Source organism: Larus michahellis, chromosome 11, assembly GCF_964199755.1.
Source record: "Larus michahellis chromosome 11, bLarMic1.1, whole genome shotgun sequence".
Classification (NCBI taxonomy): Eukaryota; Metazoa; Chordata; class Aves; order Charadriiformes; family Laridae; genus Larus; species Larus michahellis.
Genome location: NC_133906.1, coordinates 19343419 through 19356111, shown reverse-complemented (window position 1 = coordinate 19356111; position 12693 = coordinate 19343419). Strand labels below are relative to the sequence as shown.

Here is a 12693-nt window from a genome sequence, read left to right as displayed (position 1 = left end):
TTTACCAGGATAGTTGTGTAAAAACCAAGTGAGAAACATCTTAAATGTCCAAGCCTCTGAAACAGCATGGGAGCTCCTAGGAAAGCTGATCCTGGTGAGGATTTTTGGACCAGTGCTGGTTCTGAATTATCTCTGAGCTGACCATGTCTTCTCTCTCTGTTAAAACAAGCTAAAATCCTCTAATAGCCCTCCTCAAAGAACAGCCCCGTGAAACTCCAAAGGAAGCAAAATCATTAACATTGAACCCAATGAGTGTTTAGTTTCCTGACTCTTGGGTAAATATTAGATAGATTCCCAATTTCAACCTGAAGCAGTTTATTTGGCTGCTGTTCACAATTCAGACACAGCAATAATCAAGGAAATCTCGTTTGATTCAGGTTGGGTAATATTGCCTGAGGGGTAACATCATTTTCATTTCCACACATCCAGCACTGGCACAAAACGGCATGGACAGGTATGAAAAATGGATCATGGATCCTCGGTGCTAAAATTCCAGGTGATCACTTCATTTTTGTGTAAATAATAATTACCAATAAAAACGTTGCTTGAAAAGAGAAAGAGAATATGAAAAGAAAAACACTGTTGCATTTGATAAAGCAAAATCCTTTGCAGTACTGCCAAAAGAAAAAAAAAAGAAAGAAAAAACAAAAGAGAGCTAAAACAAATATAGCTGTTAAATAAAAGATCCAGGTACCAAAGAGCAAAATTTAATGAAAGCCAAAACTGTTAAATATGGATTCCTGTTGAGAAAAAATGTCAATGTCTTTAAGAGTTTTACCATTACTCTATTTTTAAGAAAAGTGTAGTAAAAATACATATTACAAGTTAACATTTTCCACGCTTTTGTCCTATTCATCTTTTTTTCTTTTTTTTTTTCTTTTTTTTTTAACCCCTCCACTGATCAACAGCCTTTGAAAACTGCATCTCACATCTTCACGTCACGGGCGGCCAGTCCTAGCACAGACGCGCTGCTTCTCATGAGACCATCGAACTGCCCGGTGGGGCTCCCCGCAACCTGCTGCCACGTAGTCCTGTCTTTGGAGGAGGACGGGGCACCCATGGGTCTCGGCACCTTGCTCCCACCGCAGCGCCTGGCGGTGCACTGCCGTGGCAAGGTTCGGGACGCGACAAGAGCTGGGTGAGGAGATGCATCCGAGGGCTCTGGGCACGGAAACAGGCTAGCTTGTGGGATGCCTCCACTGTGCCAGCACTTACACATAGCTGAAGTTAAAATTAAGAAAAGCGCATTAAAAATAATGATAACCAACACAAAGTCACCTGAAGAGGTGTTTGGAGTGGCTGATAACAGAGTTCATGTTCGCCGATGAGAGGTGAAGATCACAAGGGTTTCCAGTGGTGGAGAGAGAAGAACATACTGGCACAAGACATGCTGTGCCCGAGCTTAGGACCTCGACTCTGACTTGCTGGTCTCCAAAGTGTTGCACGACAAGTGGGTAAATGGAACAGATACTTCAGACCAGGCTGGTGTTAAAGGTGATAAACGTATTGCTCTTCACATCCGTACACTAATGGAAACTGGTGTTCGGGCAGCTTCCAGCTGTACTTACGGACAGCTGGACAGACAGATCCTCCTCATAGACCCGTGCCAGTCATTTGCCTGCATCACTTTCTCTTCACCTGCCTCCCTTCTTTTCTTGCTCCTCTCTTGCTACGTTGCAGGGGAAAAAAAAAGAAGGAAAAAAAAAAGAAAAAAATGAGAAAAAGCAGCTCAGAACGCTCCAATAGCAGCTCAGTCCACAGACAGATATTTGCTGGGTCCTGTGAGAAGCTTTGAACTTTATTTGCCATCAGTGATGGGCCTGTGAGATGGGACAAGGCTAAGAGGGTTCACTGTGGTCCCTGCCCCGCAGATCTTCTCTCACTCCAGATGCTCCCCTGGGAATTCTTCACTTCTGGGGAGGTGTCTCAGGCCCACCAGGGTGGGAAGCATTTGTCTGTCCATGCCAGTGATTCACAGAACGAACCTTTTGTGCAGTTCTGGAAAACCATCCTCGCCCCTTTGATCTCCATGCCTGTGGTTGGATGCCCCAGCTGCCTGTCTGGCAGTGTGGGTTTCTGCAATACCAAGTTTGGGGTCAGCAACCTGCTCTCCTGGCTTGTGCATGCTTCCCTCTCCCTAAGGATACATGAGTGGGAATCTGCTACTTTTGGCTTTGTACCCAGACAGGCCACAACTTGCCGGGAAGGCTGAGTTTGGCCAGCCCTGATGCTGTCGAATGTCATGGATGCTTGAATGAAGCTCTTGTAGGGTCTCCTCCTTGGTTTGCTTCGGCAGTTCTTTCCAGGAAGCTATTCTGGCCAGCTATCTACAAAATGTTCCTCTTAGAAAAATGGCCGTAAAGGGATTTCAGAGCAAAAAGGCAGGGATATTCCCATTGCAGCCCCATGACTTCTAGCATGTTTTACTGGTTAACAGGCAGCCATCTAGAACTGGATGTCTTGAGATGGTCTATTCCCGGCTCAAGGTGGTTCCCTTATGTGACCACCAAAAAGGGAGCACACACAGAAGCTAAGCAATGAAGAAATGGTTCACAATTGCTCATTAGCCCCCAATAACCTCGGCAGGAGAGTCACGTGTGAGGGGAACGCTGCATTTACTTTCTCTCTTCCATAGAAAACAGCAGCCAACCATGATTTTAGACCAACCATCTGCTCCCGTCTGCCACGCATGGCACTCTCCACTCCAGGCCCACGATTCTTCTCTTGAACCGCCACTCATTGTCTCTGGAAGAATTATCACTTTGTCCTCTGGTTACCTGGGGTTTCCAAACTCACTCATGACTTTGCCCCTGTAAAACAGCCTCGTGTTTTTGTTCAGGTTCTTTCTCGCGTCAAGTCCTTCCTGTTGCAGGGAGAGCCGTTCGCAGCTCTGTCTGCCTCACTGCAGTAACTCCACAGCCCGAGTTCACAATAGAACAACAGAAGGCAGAATCATGATGGACAAAAGGTGTCGATGCTGATGCCCTGCAGGGAGTTCAGCTTGCCATTTATCGGATTTTCTTTTTTGCTGTTAGTAGCTCAGACACTACGGTTTGCATCCCAAACTAAACCAGATTGAAGGACTGAGCAGGGAAGGGGGAAAGGGCTGATGTTACCCTGACACCACAGGAATTAGTAAGAAAAAATATATATATTGCACACACTAAGACTTATTAACAACCAAGTTAAAACAAAATGGCATAGTCCTCATTAGTGTTCCAGTGGTTCTTTGATCAGGGACGGTTCACGAGTCTGTTAAATCCCATTACACTCTCCTTATTGCAGTACAGACCTGTTTCTGTTCTCCTGCCGGTGGATCTGTTTGCAAATAAAAAGGGAAATAGATTTGATTTCCTTGAGAAGATCCATCCAATTGTCCCTTCTGTCATCGTTGTTTGTCTTGTTGGTGTTGGGTTTGTTTTTGGCTCTGGAGGGGGTGGAGTTGGGCTGCCCCTGCTCTCACCCAGGCAATGGGTCAAAAGGCCAATTATAATCCCGTAGCTCCCAGGGACATGCCGGTGCTGTGGCTCATGCACGGGATCGTCTGCATGGATTTGGGGAAATCGTGGCTGACCACACGTCCGTTTTCTCCACTGCCTCCTGCTGCAGCCGGCCTGGGAAGGGTTGATGTCCGTATGGCTTCGTTGATTGATTGCTGTGGGATTAAACAAAAACCCTTTTTAGGAAAGACGGGGGGGTCTCCCCCTGTCCTTAGCAATGTTGGAGAAATTAAAATATAAACCAGCGTTGTCTTTCTGTCACTGTTCTCGCCCTCCCTGTCTCCGTTCAGACTCTCACTTCCTGCATGTCCCTACTGCATCTGCTCCGTTAATTCGCACCTCTTCTACATTCAAAATTAAATGTTTCAGCAGTTTTTTGGGGTGTAAAGCATATGTGCCATATGCAAAAACTATTCAAACTCTACAATATAAGAACAGTCATCCTGGATCTGAGCAGAGGTATTATACACACTTCCCCCATAGATATGCTATTACTACTCCAGTACTGCTATGTGTGGTGGACTCTGACTCACTGCAAGCATATGTTTAACTTTCCTCATGTGAGAAGTTGAGCATGTGCCTGTGTTTTTGTCTACAGCGACGACTGAGGCAACCAGGAAATGCAAACCTAATTCAGGAAACCAAATCTCATCTTCCTGTTCCAGATACCCCCCAAAACATTTGCTTTCAAAGACCTTAGGAAACCACCTGTTTAGAACAATTAAACTAAAGAGGAAGTCAATTTGGTTTCTTCATGTTTAAGCTCTCTCTAAGGGCATCATCATCCTGTCTGGCCTGGGATATCCAGGTGAAGAATTATCCAGAACAGATAAACCCGGAACAGCTACTCAGAAATAGTCAACTTAGTGCCTTGCCAGGCAGGGGGCAGCCTCCTGTGCCGGTGGGATCCGTCGGTCGCCCAGGGGTTCTGCAGGGACTTGCTGAGCAGAGGTTGGGCTTAGCGGGGGATCTGGTCCATCTTTCTGGGCGCTTACCCGGGCTCCGCTGAATGGCTCTGTGGGGCAGCCACTGCTGGTGGGGGCCAGCCAAAGGGACATGTTTAGACCAGGTGTTAACATTGGGAGCAACGATTCCTTGCCATAGCGGCTGGTTTTAACACGGCAAGAGCTCTGCAAGCTAACGCCAATGTGAATTACTGGGTCATTTCAAGTAACACAGGAGGCCAACATCTCCTTACGACTACAACTACGGAGCTATCGCATTGTGACACTCTTTCGCCGTGTATTTGTGACATACCTAGCTTTGTGGTGTAGGCAGCAATTATAATTTAATTTTTGTATATTCAGGGACATTAATTGCTCACATTATCTTACCCTGGTGCTCAATGTACCTCTCATTGCCTGTAGAATTTTCCAAACCTCAATGGGAAAAGAGCTGTTGCACATTTTCAGTGAATTAGAAATGTTATTATTGCTGACAAAACATTAAGCATGTTGTGAAATGGTGACATAAACCCCAAAGAAACGATTGCTTATTTTCCTGTTGATTCTGGGTAATTTTCAGTGCTCGGGGGAGTAAAAACCTCTCTAAATTTTATGAAACTCACTGCATCCTTCATTTACTCATACCGACTTCTGCGCTCATGGGACAGGTCAAGATGAGGAAGAAAAGGGATGTGTAACTCTTACACAATGGCACGTGTATAAGGGATCGCCTCTGCTAGTCATCTGAGTCAAGATGTACTTGCTCCACAGATGCTGCATTAAATGTGTATCCCCAAGACTCTCTAAACTAACCCACTCTTGACACAACACTCTGAAATTTAGGCACACCAGAATTTAGGGCTGAAACAAATCTCCTGGGTCATAGGAAGTGTGCTTCTGCAAGACCATGACAGGGTGGAGAAAAAAAACCCAAACATTACCGGAGACAGCAGAGGCCAATTTCCCTCTAAGACGACCCATAATTCTGAATGTGGGGACCCACATCATCCATTCCAGCGCAACAAAGCTCTGAGCATGAAGCACTGCTGCCAACCTGCAAATGGAGCCAGCAGGGTGCCAGCGAAGGGAACAACAGGATGCGATTCATTACTGCCCTACCCCGGTTTTACCTTGCTGTTAACTGCTTGGGTGTGGGGACTTTTTCATATTGCAGGAAGGGCCCTATCACACCAACCCCAGCACGCTTCATCCGTGCTGCACACACATTGCCGTACTCTGCTTTTATTAATTTTAAGGAATGGCAATGTGTTCCTGTTACGGTTTGTGCTACGATTTCGCTCTGTGTCTGGATTTTGAACTAGCATCATGCCACGTGTCTGATCTTGCATCAGCTCCCCACTACGGCCCACTTGACCCTCTTTTAGCTTCCTTGATGCTCCTATTCCTTTCTAGCAAGTCAAGTGACGCAGTCACTTCGTTGTCCCTATGTTTCGGCTTTCCACCCATGGTCTGGGCTGCATCCGTCTCCGAAGGCAGCTTTGGAGCCGGGGTAGGATCAGAGAGAAGGTGTGAAAGGCCGGGGAATGGGTTGCCACCTTCATCCGCTTTGATTCACTTCTGGACTTGTAACAAAACTCGATTAAGGCAACCAGCATGGCTAGTCCGAGCCCACCGATGAGGATATAGAAAACCCCCGCCACATTGCTGAGACTCAGCGCGCTCGTCTTGTCCTAGAAGAGAAAGGAGAAGGGAGGGAGGGGAGGGCATGTGGGAAGGAGAACAATAAAATTAATATGAGATTGCTCCGGGAAGGATGCTGCAGAGTATAGCAATGTTGGCATTACATCATCTCCCTCTTTACATGAACAAGTGACATTTCTAAGAGCATTTTCAATTTTTAATTCAGTGTCTAGTGAATCTAATGTTTCCCTCACACAAACAAATAAACGTTTCTTCAGCAATGTGACTCTTTGTAAAGGTTTGGGATCTCCGTTTTTCAATCAGCTAACTTAAATGCTTATTTTACCCAAAATGCCTAGTGTAAATTATTGATTAAAGGAGAAAAAAAGAAAAAGTTCTCCGCCTCTTTGACATTTGCGTGTCCCTGATGTCTCGCCTGAAATAACCTGTTCTCTTGGAAATGCTCATTCCTTCATTCCTAGATCGTTTCCCCCGCAAATTCTGTTGCTGAGCAACACATTGAGATGGCTGGCTTTTTTTCTTTCTCTTTTCCTTTTCCTCTTCAGTACCAAGGTTGAGGTGACACCTGAGCTGCCCTCAGAAACTCATTTGATTTCAGTGTAATAAGACAGTTATTTCGTATGCAATCAAGACCCATTGATGCATGTCTAAGCTAATTATTTGGTTGGCAATAAATAGGGCTATTAATGGACCGCAACTCACAGTCAGTAGCTACATTCTGATTTTACAATTGCCTAATGAATCGTCACGGCTCTCTGGGGAAGAGGCGAGTCTCAGAAAGACTCATTTCACTGCTAGGGAAACCGAGTCCCCACATCTAACCCTGAAGTCACTCGCTGCAGCTCTCAAAACCTTCTCCTCCATGCTGATCAGGTGGAGCTGGGGTGTTGGGATAATCTAGGCAGCAGCAGGACCCAAAAGCTTGGCTCAGCTCCGTGTACCAGGCTCCTGTTTCTAGGACACGCTTTCCCTATAATGCAACCAGCCCGAGGTCCCCTGCTCCGTGCTTGTGGCTGCTCTGCAATATCGACTCGATACCTATTTGCCGGTACAGATTCCGCAGGACAAGCCCAACGCCTCAGTGCAAATCTGTTGGAGCCACCAGGGTCTGCCCAGCATTGACAGCCCTCCTCCCTGAACATGGGAGGAAAATTGCATATGGGTCATTTGAGATGCAGCCACACGGTTAAAGAATATTTATGCCTGTAGAAGTGTCTGCAGTTGGGAACGAAGCCTCTGCACGGTTCTTGGTGTTCCCTGCTACTCCATGGGCACGTGGGCCGGTGGGTGGCACAGTTTGTTCCTTGCCCTTGTAGGACAGTTGATTCACTTCCTTTGCTTGGCAGGTTTTACAAGAAGCAACCCACACTTTTCGGGAAGGGCAAGGATTCGGGAAGCAGAAAACTGTATTGGAGCGGTGTCAAAAGGGTCCAAAACCAAACACCAACATGAGCATGGAAGGTTTTGATTGAAGAGCAGTCTGCCTGGCACCAGCACTGTCTTTCAGGCAAGAATTTTGTCTTTTGCAGTATTAGAGTTTGATGGAAGAAAAGTTAACTCAGAAAGCATGAAAACATTTCAATTTTCAAAATAAAAACAAGTCCTGTTGCGAAAGAGAACTTCTTCTTCTTCTTCTTCTTCTTCTTCTTCTTCTTCTTCTTCTTCTTCTTCTTCTCCTTCTTCTTCTTCTTCTTCTTCTTTTTTTTATTTTTGGAAGAAAAGAGGATACCAGTCAAAAATACTACAAAAATGTCGGTTTTTCTACTGCTCTTTCATCTGTCCCCATGGCCCATGTGAGCTGCAAAACTTCTGCCCAGCTGGAGCTCTCGCCGCCGGCTCCAGTGCCACGGGGAGCAACTTTCCTTCCTGAATGCTCTGCTGAAAGACGCTGAGGTTTGGTTTGGGGTCACCCTTGCAGACTTTCGGACTTTCGGTCACTGGAAAAAACCTCCACAGGTGATCTCATTTTCCACGCCTCACTGATGGACATCGCTGCCAAGCGATCCGCTGCTGTCACCGCGTGCGTTACACCGCTGCAGACGTGACGGTCGCCGCTGGTTGCACAGGTTTAGTTTCACCTTTGTATAACCTTCATACGCTGGTCAGTTTGTAATCTTGGTGATGTTTCCTGTGTGCTCTCTCATTAGAGAGCTCTGCAAATAGCCTCCTAATTTCTGCCATTTTTCTGCCATATTTGAAGGATTATTTGTCTGGTCTTTTACAATCTGCTTTCACACATTTTTTTTCCCCCAGGCTTGACTGTACCTTTGTTCGGTCATCTCTTCTCTGCAGATTACTGGGTATACTTTTAAGCACCAGCTGAAAAACGTAGGGAGTTTTTTAGTGAAGATTTAGAAAAGCGGAGCAATTACTCCGTGAAAACTGGGTTACAACACGGCAGGTACTTTGCCTCTTCAAATTCAGTCTGAAGGGGCTGCACCAGCTTCAGGGAGGGACAAAGCCACTAGAGGTGGGCTGCCCTCCTTGACATCCTAATCTTTTCGCCTGGCTCCTTAATGAAAAGTGGCTGATTAGCACATGCTCTGCGCTCGGAGGGAAGGATGGGGACAGGGAAGGAGGTGGAGCAGCCTATCTGTCTGTGTCTTACTAATAATTTTCAGCCCATACTTCCAGCTTCATTTGATAGAAGGATGGAGTTCTCCAAGATATAAGGGACCTCCAAGCTTTGTGAAAAAGAATGACACTGTGGAGAAGAGGAGACCTATAAATGCTCTCACTCAAATAAATGTTATCTGCGCAATCTATATTAGGCATCGGAGACTCCACATGGGTCTTTGACTTGCAGCCACAGATCCTTAGGAAACGTGGCTTCCTTGGCTCTGCCGGGCATGGGAATACACAAATTTCACGTTTTATTGGCCACGATATTCTTATATTTCCACCCAGAGTCTGGGGTCGTGGTCCGACAGGGCACCTCCTCAGCCCCCTGCAATGGCAGCGCAGTCTGGCAGCCAGGAAAGGCTGCTCGTTCTTCATTTCCACTTTCCTCCTAATGCCAGCAGCGTATCGACCAGTAAGAAATAGGAGATGACCCAAAGCACTTTCCTGAACCACTATTCCATAAAATTAATTTCAGAGCTGTTGCATTTTTCTTGCATTTACTTTTGCGGCAGCATTATTATTGTTATTATTATTATTATTATTGTTATTACTACTATTACTACTATTGTTGGGCCAATTTGGGTGAACTGAATGTTGCCTTATCCAGAAGGCAAAGGAAAGTGCAGTGAGGCACAGCAGTGGGCAAAGCTGCCGGGAGGGAGAGAGCAGCCTGAGTTTCACCTCTGCCACCATAACAAGGTTTCTGCCCGGGAGCCAAAGGCACGGGCGGCTTCGGCAGGGCGCTGAGGAACACTGAACCGCGGAGGCACGGCTGATGGCACAGCCCGCCATCCTGAGCCAGGCCGAGAAGTGAAATTGCTCCTGTGGTGTCCCTTGACTTCTTGCTTATCCTCTCCTTCTTCTTTTCTTTTTTGTTTCCTTCCCTCTCCCAGCAGGACATGCAGAGGGGTTCTCCAGGCGGCAGCAGCGTCTCGTTGCTCCCATCAGCTGCAGGACCAGACCCACACAAAAGGCAGGAAACTCTACACGCCCCACTGAGGCTCTGCTGCTGTTTCCATGTATGCTCCTGCCCTAATCATGCTCATAATACTAAGTCCCAAAGTATGCTAACTGGTTGAGAGGACCTTCCCCTCCTCTCTGCTCGGGCTCTGTGACACCAGATGCTCTCCTGCGGAGCTGCCCATCGCCGAACCAGCTTGTTAGTGGGAGTGTAAATGTCATCGCTCGTCTCCCGCAGCGGCAGAGCGCTGACGTGGGGGGAAGATTGGCAGGTGAAAAGAGAAAGAAAAACCCATCTTTCTGAAAAGCCCGGCCTTGTTGCTGCAGCAACCAGGCACCTTCCCGTCTGTTCCTCTCAAACATGGCACCGTGTCCGTCATCCTCTTTGTCGTTATTTATCCTCCTCAGATGAAAGGCTTTAAGGCCAAATTTGCCCGGTTCCTTCTTTTACCCTGCATGACCAGAGCCTGTTGGCAGCACAGGGTGATGGCACCTCGAGCTGTTGCAGTCTCCATAGAAGATGACCTGTCCTTAGAGCAGATGGTGGCTCCAGAAGCTGAGCTTTTATACCAAACACTGAGCTGCTTTTATTTAGGCAAGACCTGAAGCTCAGCAATGAAGGACATTGTGTTGACCGTTGACTGAGCGCTGCCGTGGGTCCGCCAGGGGGTGGGTATGAGTACACCGATGGCCGGCTGCGGGGATGCGGCTGCCCAACTTGAAAAGACACCCTTGGCTTGAGAACCAGCCAATTCCCTGCAAAGGCTGGGCAAGGTGGTAGCAGGATTTGTTCCCTATGTTTTATTGGTTTTTTTAAACAGAAGCACAATTCTTACAACTGGAGGAATGGGAGATCCTCGTGGCTTTGATGAAGGTCCTTTAGAAGCATGAAGCTCTCTAACTGCTCCTGCAAGTAGGTGCCAACTTGCCATCTTGGTCTGGAAAAAAGCTTCCTTTCTCCCATTGCTTTGCAAAAGCTCCAGGGAAGAGAAGAATCACATCCATCTGCCCTGACATTTAGTGTCCACCTTGTCATTACCCTCCAACAATCCAAGGCATACCTTTCAAGCCGACAGCACATTTCACAGCCTGCCAAAAAATCCGTCCATCCCGTCCTTATTCATAAAATAGGGTCTTTCTAGGGAACTGCCTAGCTACAGTCTGTCTTTCCTCTGGGGTTATTTCTGCTGCGGCAAGCAGAGGGGAAGTCCAGGAAGGCTGGGAGACAGGACCGGCAATTGGTGGATGGAGCGCCGGAGGTGTGTGTGCACAGAAAAACCTTGAGTCTGTGGGAAGGGGTGGCTGCCACAGGTTTACTGTGGGGAGAAGAGCAGAAACATTGCTGCCCAGTGCAGGACACTCCCTGGGCTTTCCCACTGTCTGGCAATGCAGCCGGGGCTGTGGTGGTCCTGGATCAAGAGCCCCTGAGCGCAGATGCCCAGCGCCTCCTGTGCTGGGATAACAGATTCAAGTACTCAGCGAAACAGGAGCGTTTGCCTCTGGAGTTTTAGTTCAGATCCACTAATGTATCTACTGTTACTTTATAGGGATTTCTCTGGATAAAAAAGTTGGTGAGCAATAGATAGGTAAACAGTCAGATTAAAAATAGGATGCGCAGAAGCCAGCTACAGGCATGGAACATCATCTGGGGCCAATGAACATAAGCCTGGGAAACACCAGAGGTTTTGCTTGGCTCTGGCTAGAAACCTTGGATACAAACCTTACGTCCACCTGGTCCCTCACCCCTCTTCGTTAGCATTCATTTACCCTTCTGAAAGTCCTCTAACTGCAAACTAATCTGAGCTCGACAAAAGACAGCGATGGGAAGGTTTTGCCACGCCTGTGGGGAGAAATGGCCTCCAACCTCTCAAGCTTTGCTTTGAACCTTGGCTATTCGAGGAGAGCTGTGTGGTCCGCCTTGTGTACCCAAAGCGCAGGTGGGTTTGTGTCCACCACGGGCAGGACGGGGGAAGCTGTGCCTGGTGCTCAGCCCTGCCCCATCCCTGGGGAAAGGGGGAGGAACTTCTCCTGCAGCAGCCGGGCAGCTCGGCTCGTTTGCGGTAGGCGCAAAAGAGCCCAGAAGCAAAAATGGATAAAACCCAGGTAGGCAGTAGGTGAGGGTATTTGCCCGTCCGCGTTCATGAGAGCAAGCGAGCAATGCAGTTGTTTCGTCTTTGTGTAGGTGGGAGAGGGGGTCCGGTGATGTCAACATTGATTTCTCTTACTGTTGTTTGATATCGCGCTGCCGTTGCAGACACGGTGCGGACGCTGAGCAAGGCGCAGAGACGCGGCCCTTTCGTGTTAACAGCCGAGACTCTTCACTGCGATCTTCTGAAAGCTTACAATGGTTTTAAGGCTTGTCCTTCTGATTTCACACACGGAGTTTCAAGCAGCCCTCATGACTTTAGGATCCAGTCTCATTTATTCACGTGTGATTCACGCGTGTGACCGCATTTTTCAAGCACATGTAAATAACGTGATGGATATTGAGGTCATACGATCCACATAAACCCATGTGTCCCAAACCTCTTTCTGTCCCTATCGGTTATCCTATTGTGTGGAAAGAAGCACTTCATCTACTTCTTTTTTTTCCCCACCAGAATAGTGACAGAGTACAGTATTGCAGGGATTTTGTTTTAAACTAAACTGATTGCACATCCATTTCCTTACGGGCATTTTATCGGCTCTGGGGTTTCTCTAGCACTGATGCATGCAGGCTTGTGGTGAAGGTATTGTGGAAGCTGTGTCATGGCTTCAGTTTCCCAGCAGAAGTAATTACTTTTCATTCATATGGTGACTATTGCTCAGTTGGTTACCTTGCAAAATATACGCACTATACGAGTCAATTAGATTTTTGCCTGAGTGGGACAAATGCCATATTGTATAGCATGCCTTATAGGAGGGTTATTCTTGGATATGCACAATGCTGCAGAGAAGGGCAGAATTTGATTTTAAATAGCGTCTGTTAGCCCCGGAATGCTTTACAATGCGATAAAGCAGTTGGT

The 12693-nt window shown here is 47.3% G+C and overlaps 1 protein-coding gene across 2 annotated transcripts in view; it reads right to left on the bottom strand.

The window, feature by feature from the left end:
- Window positions 1-685: 685 nt before the first annotated feature.
- GRIA1 (glutamate ionotropic receptor AMPA type subunit 1) overlaps window positions 686-12693 on the bottom strand; it is a 128175-nt gene continuing 116167 nt past the window's right edge. For both annotated transcript variants that reach the window (XM_074604479.1, XM_074604478.1), the window contains exons 15-16: window positions 6001-6135; window positions 686-3676 (exon numbers count right to left, since the gene is read on the bottom strand). In XM_074604479.1, coding sequence (XP_074460580.1) covers window positions 3488-3676; window positions 6001-6135 — 324 coding nt within the window. In that variant the 3' untranslated portion in view covers window positions 686-3487. The remainder of the gene's footprint in view (window positions 3677-6000; window positions 6136-12693) is intronic.